Source organism: Ceratina calcarata, unplaced genomic scaffold, assembly GCF_001652005.2.
Source record: "Ceratina calcarata isolate Rehan_Ccalc_2016 unplaced genomic scaffold, ASM165200v1 scaffold371.2, whole genome shotgun sequence".
In the NCBI taxonomy this organism is placed as follows: domain Eukaryota; kingdom Metazoa; phylum Arthropoda; class Insecta; order Hymenoptera; family Apidae; genus Ceratina; species Ceratina calcarata.
Window position 1 is genome coordinate 741,127 of NW_017160229.1, and position 13,014 is coordinate 754,140.

Sequence of the window (13,014 nt, forward strand, 5' to 3'; positions counted from 1 at the left end):
ATTTGGATCCGCGAGGATTTCCTTGAGTTGATCGTCCTTTTCTTGTTCCAGGCTGAGCTACTTGGCGTCGAAGAGCGATGGAAGTTTAAAGGCATCGATGTTCGCACGGATGCTTCTTATTTGTGAATCGGGGAGTAGCTCAGGGTCGCTCTAATTGAAGAATGCCGATGATATGAAAGTGTTCATCCTGGACAGAGCGTCCGCAACATCATTCTCTTCTCCGGGTAAGTAGCAAATTTCGGTGTTGAATTGAACGATGTAGGATAATCTACGTGAGCGTATCGCCGGCATCTTGTCGGCGTTCTGTTAAAGTGAAAATTTTGAATTGTACCCCTTCAAGGTAATAATGACAGTGTTTGATAGCTTCGTATATTGCAGTAAGTTCTCTGTCGTAGGTGGAGTACTTCATCTGGGCAGGAGTGAACTTCTGCGAGAAGAACGCCAGAGGTTGCCAAGAGTCGTCTGACCGTTGTTCGAGGGCTGCTCCCATAGCCGTATCGTATGATTAGGCGTAACTCTGCGTTCTCACTAGGGAAGACTGTGAAGGTAAGATTAGTGAGGTCGTCTTTGCATTTCTGAAAAGCTGCCTCAGCTTCCTTGGTCCATGTGATTGCCCGTTTATCTTTCTGTTTGAGATGTGCCGAGTTTGATTGCTGATTTCCGGATAGGATGTTGTGAGTTCGCGATAAAATAATTGAGCACGTTGTGATGTTTAAAGCGCGTTTAATATATAAAAAAGAAATCACATTTACAGAAGTCGGTTGATTAAATATAGTGAGTGAATACGCGTCGCAGAGTTTAACCCGAGTTTTACCAAACGTGATTGATTCACGTGATTGTTCCGATGATGATCACGATGTTATTGATCGTGACCGTTACACAAGAGTGTGATTTAAATTACCGAGATTCACAGAAACTCGGCCCGTGGAATTATATTAATCACATGGAATTTGAGTTCGATTGTCCCTTAGCGATAACTCAAAAAGAGTGAGAGTAACAGGATCGCGAGTACAAGAGTTTGAGAGTAAATCCGAATACGTCCGCACTGAGTAACACCTTAATGAGCAGTGATGATCGTTGGCCGTGATAAATGGCTGATCCTTCTTCCTGCGCAATCGATATTAGTAGCGCGTAGTGCGCATTGACGTGACTCATCGTGATTGGTGCGATCGATCCTCGCATCGATCGCGATGATTCTAGAGTTTTCCATCGAGTGCGTCTTTACCCTGGAGTTTCCATGCGAGTGCGCCTTTGGCGGTATATCCTAAAGGCTCTTTCTCTAACACTTTCTTCTTGGCGCCTTTTAGAAACTTGTGACGCGCTTAACCCGAGTCGGCGTGTTAGGTGCGCCGCCGAGTGGTTACGTGGTCCTCGTACGAACTTAATGTTATTGGAAGGTAAACAAATCGGTAAACGTGTATTTGGTAGAAGTGTGGTTTATTCAAAAGAAGGCTTAGAACTAGTGTTACACGTGTGGCTCCGGGGGCACTGCTTCTGGCGCTGTGCCCGGTGTGTCGGCTGGACGTCGCGAACTATGGATGAAAACGTGCGCGTATTAGGACTAGCTTATCGCCGCGGGATACGTATGACGTATTTACGCGATGACAATGCTTATTTGCGGTATTATACTAAGTTACGGATATTATATTATACTAGAGTTACGGCTACTATACTAGAGCGATGGCTACTATACTGAAACGCGATTGTACCAAACGAGCGCAGCAGGTCTCTCGGCGTGCCTCTCAACGGGGAGGTTCCGAGCAGACGAGCTACCTCGAAGCGACGTAAGTCCGTGTGTGTCCGCGAGAGCGGGATGTCGATGGTTCTAATTGCCAACGACTGGGTACGAGAGTTGCTGAGCGTATTACCTTTGACTCGGCTAGGTTTTCTCAGCGTGATACTCGTGATAGACGTGAAGTCCTCGAGAATCGACTCTCCCTTTCCCTGGCTCGAGGACCGGTACTTATACGCGTGGCGCGTGATGTCGCCGGCGCGAAACGGCTCGTGCGTGACTCGCGCGGCGGCCGGTGTAGTCGCGGGTAGTGCCCGCGATCGCGCATTACGTGGCGGCGAAATCGGTGGCCGTGTTCGGGATCGTAGGACGTAACGTGACGGTTCGTCACAAACTCATTGAGGGAAAGTTGAGTTTCTGCAGAATGAATGAGAAGGCGTCTATAACTACTGACCACACCTATAAAACTTCGAAGCTGATCAATGGTTTTTGGTAGAGGAAAATTTGAAATAGCTTTGACTTTTTCCGGATTTGGTTTGAAGCCGTTGGGTGTGATGAGATGTCCTTAGAAAATTAGTTCGGAAACACCAAGGGTACATTTCTCCAAGTTAATTTGGAGTTCGTATTCGTTAAGTCGAAGTAATACTTTCTCTAAATGCTTTTTATGTTCCTCTTCCGTAGTGGAAGCGATTAATATATCGTCTAGATAGACGAATACAAAGTCCAAGTCACTAAGGGCTGAGTTAATGTATCGTTGGAAAGATTGTGCGGCGTTGCGCAGACCGAATGTCATTACGGGGAATTCATACAGTTCAGAAGGAGTGATTACGGCCGTCTTCGGAATATCCTCTGGGGCTACAGGAATTTGGTGGTATGCCTGGCGTAAGTCTAGCGCTGAAAAGATACTTTTACCGTGTAAAACTGTCATGCAATCGTGCATGTGCGATATCGGTTTGGAATTGTGACCGTGTTTAACTTGTGGTAGTCACCACAAGGACTTAAGTCTCCGTTCTTTTTAGGCACAATATGTAACGGACTTGCTCAATCACTGTTTGAAGGACGACAAATATTCTGCTCGCATATTCTTTGGAACTCCCTCTTAGCTGCCTTCAGTTTGGCAGGTGCTAAACGACGAGCCCTTTGTGCGATTGGCGGTCCGGTTGTAAGTATGTAGTGGAAAATACCACGTTTCTTTGTTGAGCTAAATTGATTGGAACCAAAAACTCTCGGAAATTTATTAATGATATTTGCATATTTATGATTAGGAGCGATTAATGAGATTTGAAGTGGCTGTACGGATTTAGCAAACGCTGGAGCGTGAACGAATTGATTGCCGTCCACCAGCTTCTTGAGTTTGAGATCTGGAAGGTGATATTGCGAGAGAAGATCGGCTCCTATAATTGAAAGTGGAACGTCAGCTATTGTGAAGTTCCAGGAAAGTTTGTAAGGGAAGCCGACATCTAGCTCGCGGCGAGTCACGCCGAAAATATCGATGGGTGAACTGCTGACGGCGTACAGCTTGAGTTTCGTTGGTTTCCGTTGCCAACCTTTTGGTTTAGGAATGACTGAAATATCCGCTCCTGTATCTACTAAGAATGTTTCGTTTGAGAGTTTGTCTCTCACGTGGAGACGTTTGATATTGGTTGACCGGCTGTCAGTCTCCATAACAGCAGGACTGTTTAGTTTTCCTCTTGAGCTTCAGGGTTTTTTATTTTACATTCTTGACCCGGTCCACGTATCCAATCGCATGGAAGTAGACAGTTACGCGTCTCTTTGCCGAACTTTTGGTGGAACCAGCAACGATTCTTCTGGTTGTCTTGCTTGGTGGCTGTTGACGAACGTGCGGGCGTTGCGTCACGCCTGGCTCGCCTATTTTGTGAATTGGCGCGTGATCTGTATTGAGAATTCTTGAACCTTGCTTGTCTGCGTGGTGAATTATTGATATACGGTTTTTGGACTGCTGCGAGGATTTTGTTGAGAATCTCGTCGGTGGAAGTGGAGGGTTGGTTTTCCGTTCTTAAGGCGTTAAGATGGTTAGGCTGATTTAACAGTTCGTTGGCCAAGTCTGCGGATTTGATTAGTTCATCCTCTTCTTCATAATTCCAAATCATCGTCTGGATTTGGGGCGGAAGCCGTTTCTTCCATATAGAAATGATGGTATCCCTTGGTACTTGATCTTGCGCTAAACTTAACATCGCTGCCAGAAAATCTGAAGGTTTCCTCGGACCAATCTCCAGGCCTTTGAAGAGCCTGTCTAATTGTTGTTGTGGCGTCTCAGCATAACGATCCGTAAGTATTCTTTTTAATTCTTGATATTTTTGCCCTCTACAGAGTGTATGTAACTTGTATTGCAGATCTTGATGGATATCTTGCGTGAGGTGTCTGCCAATGAAGTTAAATTTACCTTCATCTTCGTTGACATTGTGCGCCAGGAACAAATCCTCTAATTGTTTGAACCATCCTTGAGGATCATCTTTGTAAAAACTCCAGAATTGTAAGTGTTTAGTGGTTGCGAAAACGGAGGTGTTGTGCGGATGAGTAAAAGTTGCGTTTTCTTGTTGCAGATTCGGTATTGAAATACCTGAACCGGTGTTGACTTGTGTAGGCGCGGGAATCGCTGGAAGTGTGGTGCGGACTGCCGGTTGATCTGCGCTCGATGTACCACTGGGAAGACGATATGAGCTGGCACGGATGGTACGACAGGAGGTTGATGTCATCGGAACTTGTAATGAACTGGTGACGGAGAAAGGAGCTGTGACTCGAGGACGATTTGCCGTGTCATCACTTGATGGTTGATTTGAGGTGAGTGTTGAGAGGCACTCTGTCATCATCTTCCTAAATTCGTTCATAATGTTGTTGATCTTCTGATCGACAGAAAGCAGCAATTCTTTCATGTCTTCTTTTGTAACGAACTGATCTTCTGCAGGCTGAGTGAATCTCAAGGTGGTAGGGGTCGAGGATGCTGCCTGCGAGTCTTGGGTAAATCCTTCGAAGTAGGTGTTGTCTGTTGCAACAGCTGTAGCTGTCATTAGCAAATCATTAGTGGTGAATGGATTGCTGACTTTTAGCATTTAGACTATAAAGCCTGGCCATCGGGGCCCGCGCTTCAGTTTTTGATTCTCGTTTCTTAACCCGCGACTCTGTCCGAGTCCTCATCGGTTTCAAGGCATCGGTCAGCAGTTTCCCTGAATCAAAAGATTCTTAAACGGCTTACCCGAGGGACAAACGCATTGCATAGAAACTGCTGGGAACTCGAGAAGTTAAATATAGGAATAAAATACTTTGTAACGTGAAGTGACTAGTGTCAGCATAGAGGCTTCTGACACACGAACAGCCGATCAGGCCAAGCTAAGCAGTCTTTGGTATGTAACGGAGTATTAAATATTAAAGAATATAAATTGTATAGAAATCTCGTGTCAATCCTTTTTGTATCCTATACCTATTCCCGTAAAATAGATAGTCAGGTCAAGGTGTACTTAAGCACTTTAAATAAAGGCAAGGACACCGTATCAGGACGTGACATAGCCACTCGATCTTCTGTCGACGGGTGAGCGTAACACCATGGTTCTAGACTTGCTTAATCTCCTTTGTCCTCGTTTCGTGCAGAAAGATGGTTTAGAAATTCTTTTGCCCGATCGGAGTTGTAACTCTGAACTGCGGTCGGTCATGAGCAGTAAGATGCGGTTTAGTCAATGTTGAGATGTTTGTCTACCTCGTGTCGCAGGAAATTAATGTTATGCACTTTCCAGGACGCTGGCTGGTTTTGGGCAAGGGACAATGACAGGAGGAAGGTCTGTTAAGCGCTGCGGCGATGGCAGGATGGGAAGCGTCGGCTCGGAAAGACGGGCGTTGATCCGGATTTCGATGGAACCCGCTGAGCGTTGTAGTGCTGACCGGATGCAGGAAAACGTTTGAGTTTCGGCTGTATCTCAACGGCAGCGAAAGCTATTGGCGGATTGAAGCCTTGAAATTCGCGCGCACTATCCCGAAAAAACTCGTATTTGACGTTTCCGCGCTTTGAATATTTAAAGATCGTCGGGGTCACCTAATGTAGGTCTTAACACTTCATAATCTCAACCGAATAAAAGGAATTTATTTAAAGATACAAATGCGTGTCTTATTTGCGACCGTACAATAACAGCGTTCGTAGACACCTCAGGCAAAGTTTCCTGTCGTTACTTAGCTAGCGGAAAAGAACATCTGGAATCTAGAAGTTAACGCTAGTTTGAATAACGCATCGAGCTGTCCCCACTCTCTACGGGAGCCAATTTCATGTTGCCACCTGTTGGCGGGAATTCTTGTGTGCCGCCACCTGTCGACGGGGCACCTACATGTATATGTATCTGTACAGTATACAGGGTGTAAACCTACTAGTGGGCAATATTTTAAGGACATGTTCTATGGTCAAAAATAAGACGAAAATGAAGAGAGAGAAAATTGCGTTTCGGGCTTCGTTAATTAGTTATTAACATTTAAAAATTCGATGTTTTTGCCCCTAAAATTGACAATCCGCCTTGCATCCACGGACGTTTTCGGCATACGCTCAGCTGATCACCGCCGATCGATGCATGTCGATAACCGTAACTAGGTCCGTACCTATAAGAAATTTGCGGGCTTACCTCGAGTGCTGAAGATGGGAAATTATTTTAATGCGATGTATCCTGGTATTCAACCTAAGCACTCGCTCAATCCGCAAGAGCACATCGAAACTCGCACTATGGGATTTTCGAGTCAGGAGGGTGAATGCCTTTTTCTATGCACTGAGATGAAATATCCACACGAGTACACATGCACCGAAATTATCCCGACCGTAGTGACCACATGACACGAAACACACAGTCACAATCCACACTAAACACTAAACGCAGAATGACTCCGATAAATTCTTAAGCTTTTTAATCCTTTACGCGACGCACTAGCCACAGGATAACGGCTAAGAAGTTATTGTTGGGAAGTTAACAGAAGAACGTACGGTTCCCGCAGGAGTGTAATGAGAAATGCGCCTACGCTATTAATGCGTGTGTGTACTAATGCAAATATTGCAGAGACGCATAAACACTATTCACGCGACATTCCGCGACGCGTAACACGCGACGGTTCCTTCACGACTGCTCTAAGATGATTCCAATTGCACGTCGGTCAGAAACAAAATATTATCGATGCCTAAACGCAGTGCTGGATCACAAAAAGAAATAATGTACGCTTTCAATAATTTACATTTTACATTTTTAGTTTCCCCAACACAATTTTTTACATTCTATTAATTTTCCTGTTCTTTTCTCGAACATGCGTTTTAAAATAATAATGTAAAATAAATATCAAATGGTCGCAACATGTTTACGCATTAATAGCGTAGGCGCATTTCTTGTGCGTGTCTATTCTGTATCTCGTAGTTAATTGTTCATAGTGGTGATTTCCAAGTGTTAACAATTATTTTAAAAATATACGCCCTTACGTGACACCGTCGTGGTCGGGGCCGTCTTGAAGCTGGTGTTGTGCCTACCTGCTAATATATATATAATTCAATAAATATAAAAAAATTGTGTAATTACAAAAAAGAACTCACCTTGTTCCAAGAATTCATTCAAATCCATATGTAATAGTTCGTTCTCGATCTCCATCTGAAAATAAAAATCTAATTTTATTATTATAACTACGATTGTGTATTTAGTTATAATAGAATATAATTAATTAAAGTATAACGTGTTATACTTACGTCGTTTTTGCTTTCCATGTTCGTGTCTTATTGAATTATTTCCATGGATACAGATTAGCATTTATTTATTTATTACCGCACCTAGCGTACATATTTTTAATTATGAAATGATACCAATATCGAGATACCGACCGCTTAATGGTATTTCATAATTATTAGGGGACTAGATGCCGATATCGGCGCGATAAGGTAGTATGTCAAAATTTCAGCGCGATAAGGCAGAATGTCAAAATTTTTTTTTACCGACGCGTGTGACAGTATTCTTACATGATTTTAGCTAATTTCATATAATAGTATATATTGATTACAAATGTCAAGTCAAGTCGTGCAGAATAAGAAGAAGAAGTCTAATTCAAGTGGTGCAGGATAGGAAAAAGAAGTGTAAGTTAAGTGTCGGATAAGAAAAGGAAGTATTCGAAGAAGTCAGTTAAGTTTTATGTTATAAGTATTTATTACAAGTAATTTGATCTTTCATATACAATCGTAAAAATCAGTGATCAATGTTATTATGCACTCTAATATATTTTTTTTGTAGGACTGATTCCATCTCTGGGAGAGTTTTGTCAGGTAAGTATAAATTTATTTTATTATTTGTTAGTAAGTATACTTTTAACCTTCGGGCCGTTACCGCGCCCCTTGATTTTAATAAATTCAATCAGTCTGCTGAAAAGCGACTTATTATTTATATCAGTCTGCTGAAAAGCGACTTATATGATTACGAAAATGAATTTTGAATGTATTGAGGATTCAAGCGAAAGCAGGCAATCAATGATTACCATTTTGCATTTAGAAGATGATGTGATTGATTACTTTCATACACTATTGACCGTTTATTCAAAATACAATCCGTACTATACATGGCAGGTACAAACATTAGATATTCGAGAGGTCTCAAAAAATAATGAACACATTCAAATTTTATTCTCTTCATCTGCAAGTGGTAATCCCAACGATATTGGACATTGGGTATGTTCTTATTATAATACTGAGTCTATTTATATTTTCGACTCTTTGAACAATAAATATCTTCACAAAGATTTTGAAAAGGTTCTAAGAATTATGTACCCATACTATTTTTTAGAATAAAAAGAAATTCTGTTTCTCAATGTTCAACAATAAAATAATTTGGAGGACTGTGGCGTATTTGCAATTGCATTTTCTGTCTCTCTTTTATGCGGAATACGACCCAATGAAGTTATACTCGGTTCACCGAGAGTGTGGGACCGTTTCGCGCAGCTTGGAAAGTGGTGGGGGTCGCAACGAACCCCCTCCACACGGTTCAGTATACACGGTAAAGCATTGAGATGCGCAGAACGAGCGAAAACTGAACTGTGCACAGTCTCGGTGAACGGAGTATAGATACACAGTGAATTTCATGCGGGCACATTTAATGAAGATGCTTCTTAACAAATGCATTGTTCATTTTCCATGTGCTGTAAACGCTATTCCAGTAACAGCGCCTCAGAGGTACTTTTATAATAAGAATGCTATTGTCGAAAATAAAGGTCTTAATGATTTGCATATAGATTATTTTCATCAAATGATGATACATGTTTCTTTTTACAAACCTTGTTCCACTTTATTTTTACAAAATACGTCCAGAATTACCGAGTGCCTGAGAACAGTAAGCACATTCAAATTTTGTACCAACATGGTAAAGACGTAGGTTATTGGATATGTGCTTTTTACGATACGAATTCTTTAACTGTATACGATTCATTGAATAATATGTGACGGAGCGTACCGTCTCCGTCCCCGCGAAAACCAGCAACCAGTCCGACGCGGCGAGACTCCCGGAGCTGACGCTAGGCGGCGTCGCCCGGGAGGCCTTCTCGCAACAGCGAATACCGCACGCGCCTTAATAAGCGCGCCTCGAACCGGTAATTAGCACCTTCGATTACTGCGACAGAAAGCTGGCCGCACTACAAAGTAAGTAATCAGGTCAACCGGTAGTGATGGGCACCATCGACTAAAAACTATCGATTTAGTCGATAGTAGCCAACGATACTTTTAGTCGGCTAAATCTCTGATACTATCGACTACATCGAACCAACTTCAGATGACTGAATTGTCGGTAGCTCGATGGTCCAAGTTCAGACGACTAATATAGTATATTGCTCGATAATCATCGACATTTCGATAGTTCAAAGTCCAAACGATTGAAATAGTATTATGTACACATCGCTCGATGTTTCGATGGTTAAAAATCCAAACGATTGAAATATATATCAATACTATCGTGGAAGTAGACTGAAGAAGGAAGAGATACCTATACTCTATATATGCCGTGTGTTTTCAATGGCTTTTATTAGGAATTCTATTATCAAACATATTCGGCAGTATCGGATAATGTATTTATTAAGAAAAGATGGATTTTGTTTAATTCTCATGAGTTAAAATATTTCAAACTGCACGGAACTTATTTAAACATTTAGAAATCTAAAGATTATGGGAAACAGAAATGGATTAGTATTGTTAAGGAAAATAAAACAATAAATCATCGTGCTTTTACGAAGTTTATATAAGTTCATATATATTATATTTCCATAACTAAATATTTTCATAATTGTAAATATCTGTTAATACTGACAATACTTAACTGATTTAAAGAAACTTATATTACTTATAACTTAAATTAAAATTTTCAATAATTGGTATATTACGAATACAATTTTACCCAATTTTTGCGGTCTGAAATATTAATACTGAATAAATAAAAAAATTATTTACATATTTGACAGCATTCCGACAGCATTTTGACAGCTACGTTACGTGTACATAAAGTAGGCTACTTGTCAAAAAATTATTCATAATTGGGATTTTAAAACTATAAGCGGTAAATAATTTTTTTATTTATTCAATATTAATATTTCAGACCGCAAAAATTGTTTAAAATTGTATTCGTATAATACTTATAGACGGTAGAACGCCATAGACTATGATCATAATATAGAGGCATAACCGCGAGAGCGATATTTCATTCGACTAAAAACTATCGACTAATTAGTCGATAGTGCCCATCACTATCAACCGGTGGTGTGGGAGCGCCCATCGGTATAGGGATAAGAGGCCTGACGCACTTAGCATTTAAGTGATTTTTGCGAAACCTCTGTTTGGGGGAAGGAACGTCCAGTCGTGAGGACGTGGCTTCCACAAACAGTGGTCTGTAGCTCTCGTCACTAAGTATAGTGACAAGAGCGACTCGAGGCCACCCGGCTACCATTACGGTAAGCCTATACGGGTGATAGAGTCACGGGTAGAGCCCGCTATCACGTAGGATGCCTACTAGAGCCACGGCCCGCTTCACGGGCACCGATCCGAACCGAGAACGATCTGGCAGTAGCCGGATCCCGCGCCGCGTAGTTTTATCGCATTAGAGTCTATGTAAGTTAAGTATGCGTACCGCGCCAGAGTCGAAGCATGACCCCGCCTTCTTCGCGTATCCCGATAGATTTAGTCCGCTTAGTTATAGTCATTCGCATAATTTGTACATATTGCGTAGAGCTAAAAGCGTTCATCTCTTTGTAGAGGCCCAGTGGCAAGGCGACCTGCTGCCGCGGAACCAGCGGCACCTTCCGCGCCATCTGCGCCCTCATCATCGCCTTCATCTTAGTGAATAAATCATATCGTGTTCGTAAATTGTCTCGTTCATTTCGCATACCTGCCTTTAGTTTAAGTCGCGTACTCTGGGACGAGCGGTCGACACCACCACGGCACCTATCGGTGGCTCGGCCGATCCACCCGTTACAAATAATAAAGAACTACATAAAGATTTTATTGATATATTACAAAAATTACACCCTTACTATTTCACTCAACGAAAATCTATTTTATTTCCAATTGTTCAGTGTCAGAAGAATGACACTGATTGTGGTGTCTTTGCCATAGCATTCGCTACTTCTGTTTTGTTTGGATACAGACCTGAGCAAATTAAATTTGTACCACATCAAATGCGTAGACATTTATTAAAAATGTTTGAAAACAGAGTTATAGAGCCATTTCCATGTAATAAAAATGCTACTTCCTGTTATGAGCAATTAAGATGTTCGCAATTTTTTTTAACTTAAACACAGATTCATATGTTATATATGAATCAACTTCGAATTGCGATCTTCATGAAAAACAAAAACAATACATATAACAAGAGAACTAAATATTATCAGCTACAGGAAGAAAAGATTTTACAAGTAAAAAAGGAAAAGTATCACGAGAATAAAATTAATGCCAATGTAACATCAACTGGCAGTGTTAAATCAAACTGATGTTTCGAATGAATTTGATAATGGCAAGAATGCAGATATTATTCAAAATACTATTGTTGAAGACCGTATAAAATTGAAGAAGTATTATCAGTCGCGCAGAGAAGAAATATTACAAAAAAGGAAAGCATACTACAATTGTAATAAAAAGATTATTAATAGAAAACGTAAATTGAAATATGATTCTGGTCAGAATGAAGCAAGTAAAATACGTAAAGTAGAGAATCGATCAAACGAAGAGAATGTTTTTCAACGAAAAAGAACATATTACAATCAAAATTGCAATGAGGAACAAAAACTTATAAAAAGAAAGTTTATATTGGCTACAAAAAAAAGAAAATATAAAATGATTAGTATGAAGCAAATTACAACAGTATTACTCCGAAACACAGAGGAATACGTACAAAGAATAATGCTGAAATTCGATTTCTCTTCCCCAGAACGTAGGCTGGAGGTTGAAAGTCTAGTTTCAAGTGCGATATACGTAAGAGGTAATTATATTTCCATGTGTAAAGAAGTATTGAAAAATCTTAAACGTAAAGTTGAAATATCATTGTCTCGTTTGGGTGACGTAGCTATTCTGGGAAATGAGAAATACGCTCTCACAGCATTGTGCGGTGTGCCTAAACACATTCTCACGGGAGAACCTTATTATTCAGAAGGTGGATACGACTTCACATATGGTTTATTTGATGATTTTAAACCATCTAAGCAAATCATTATCAACGACAGAGGACAAACCACTAACGTTATACCGTTAGGGTAGTCACGTGACTTTTCTGACACACGTCGACAATATAGAGTTTTTTATTTTCGTTACAGAAATAGTATTATCTACAGACACGTGATTGCCTAATTAACGATAAGTGGATCTGCTTGCGAAGTCTATTATAAATTTTCAGCTATAGTTCATTGAAATTGGTTTTGCTTGAACTCCGTCGAAAAAGTTCGACTAGAAGTGTGTGAGTAACTATCTCAGCATATCGAGTTCGGATCGATTCGGTAAAATTCGGCCAAGCTCTTACACCGTTTCTAATTGCTCAATCGTGCCAAGTACTTACGAGTTACTTGGAGTCCACGGTCGACGGGAAACGGATCTTGATGAAATTTGCAGCATTCAAAGATGTCGTTTTGGCAAAGTAGTAGTATGCAATTCTCAAGATTTTTCCAGAAAATTACTGCTTTACTTCTTTTACTTTACTTCTTTTCTATTTACTTCCTAAGAGATTCATTAACAACGAGTCAAGTAGGCAAGCGGCAATATGCAAGCCAGGTGATCAGCGGACGATGGTTCAAGTCTCCATGAC

The 13,014-nt window shown here is 40.9% G+C and overlaps 1 protein-coding gene across 1 annotated transcript; it reads right to left on the bottom strand.

Moving 5' to 3' along the window:
• Window positions 1-2,773: 2,773 nt before the first annotated feature.
• LOC108625794 (uncharacterized) lies at window positions 2,774-3,397 on the bottom strand. Its single transcript, XM_018026072.1, has one exon. It carries the CDS (start codon window positions 3,395-3,397, stop codon window positions 2,774-2,776), a length of 624 nt encoding a protein of 207 aa, XP_017881561.1.
• Between the last annotated feature and the right edge of the window lie 9,617 nt (window positions 3,398-13,014).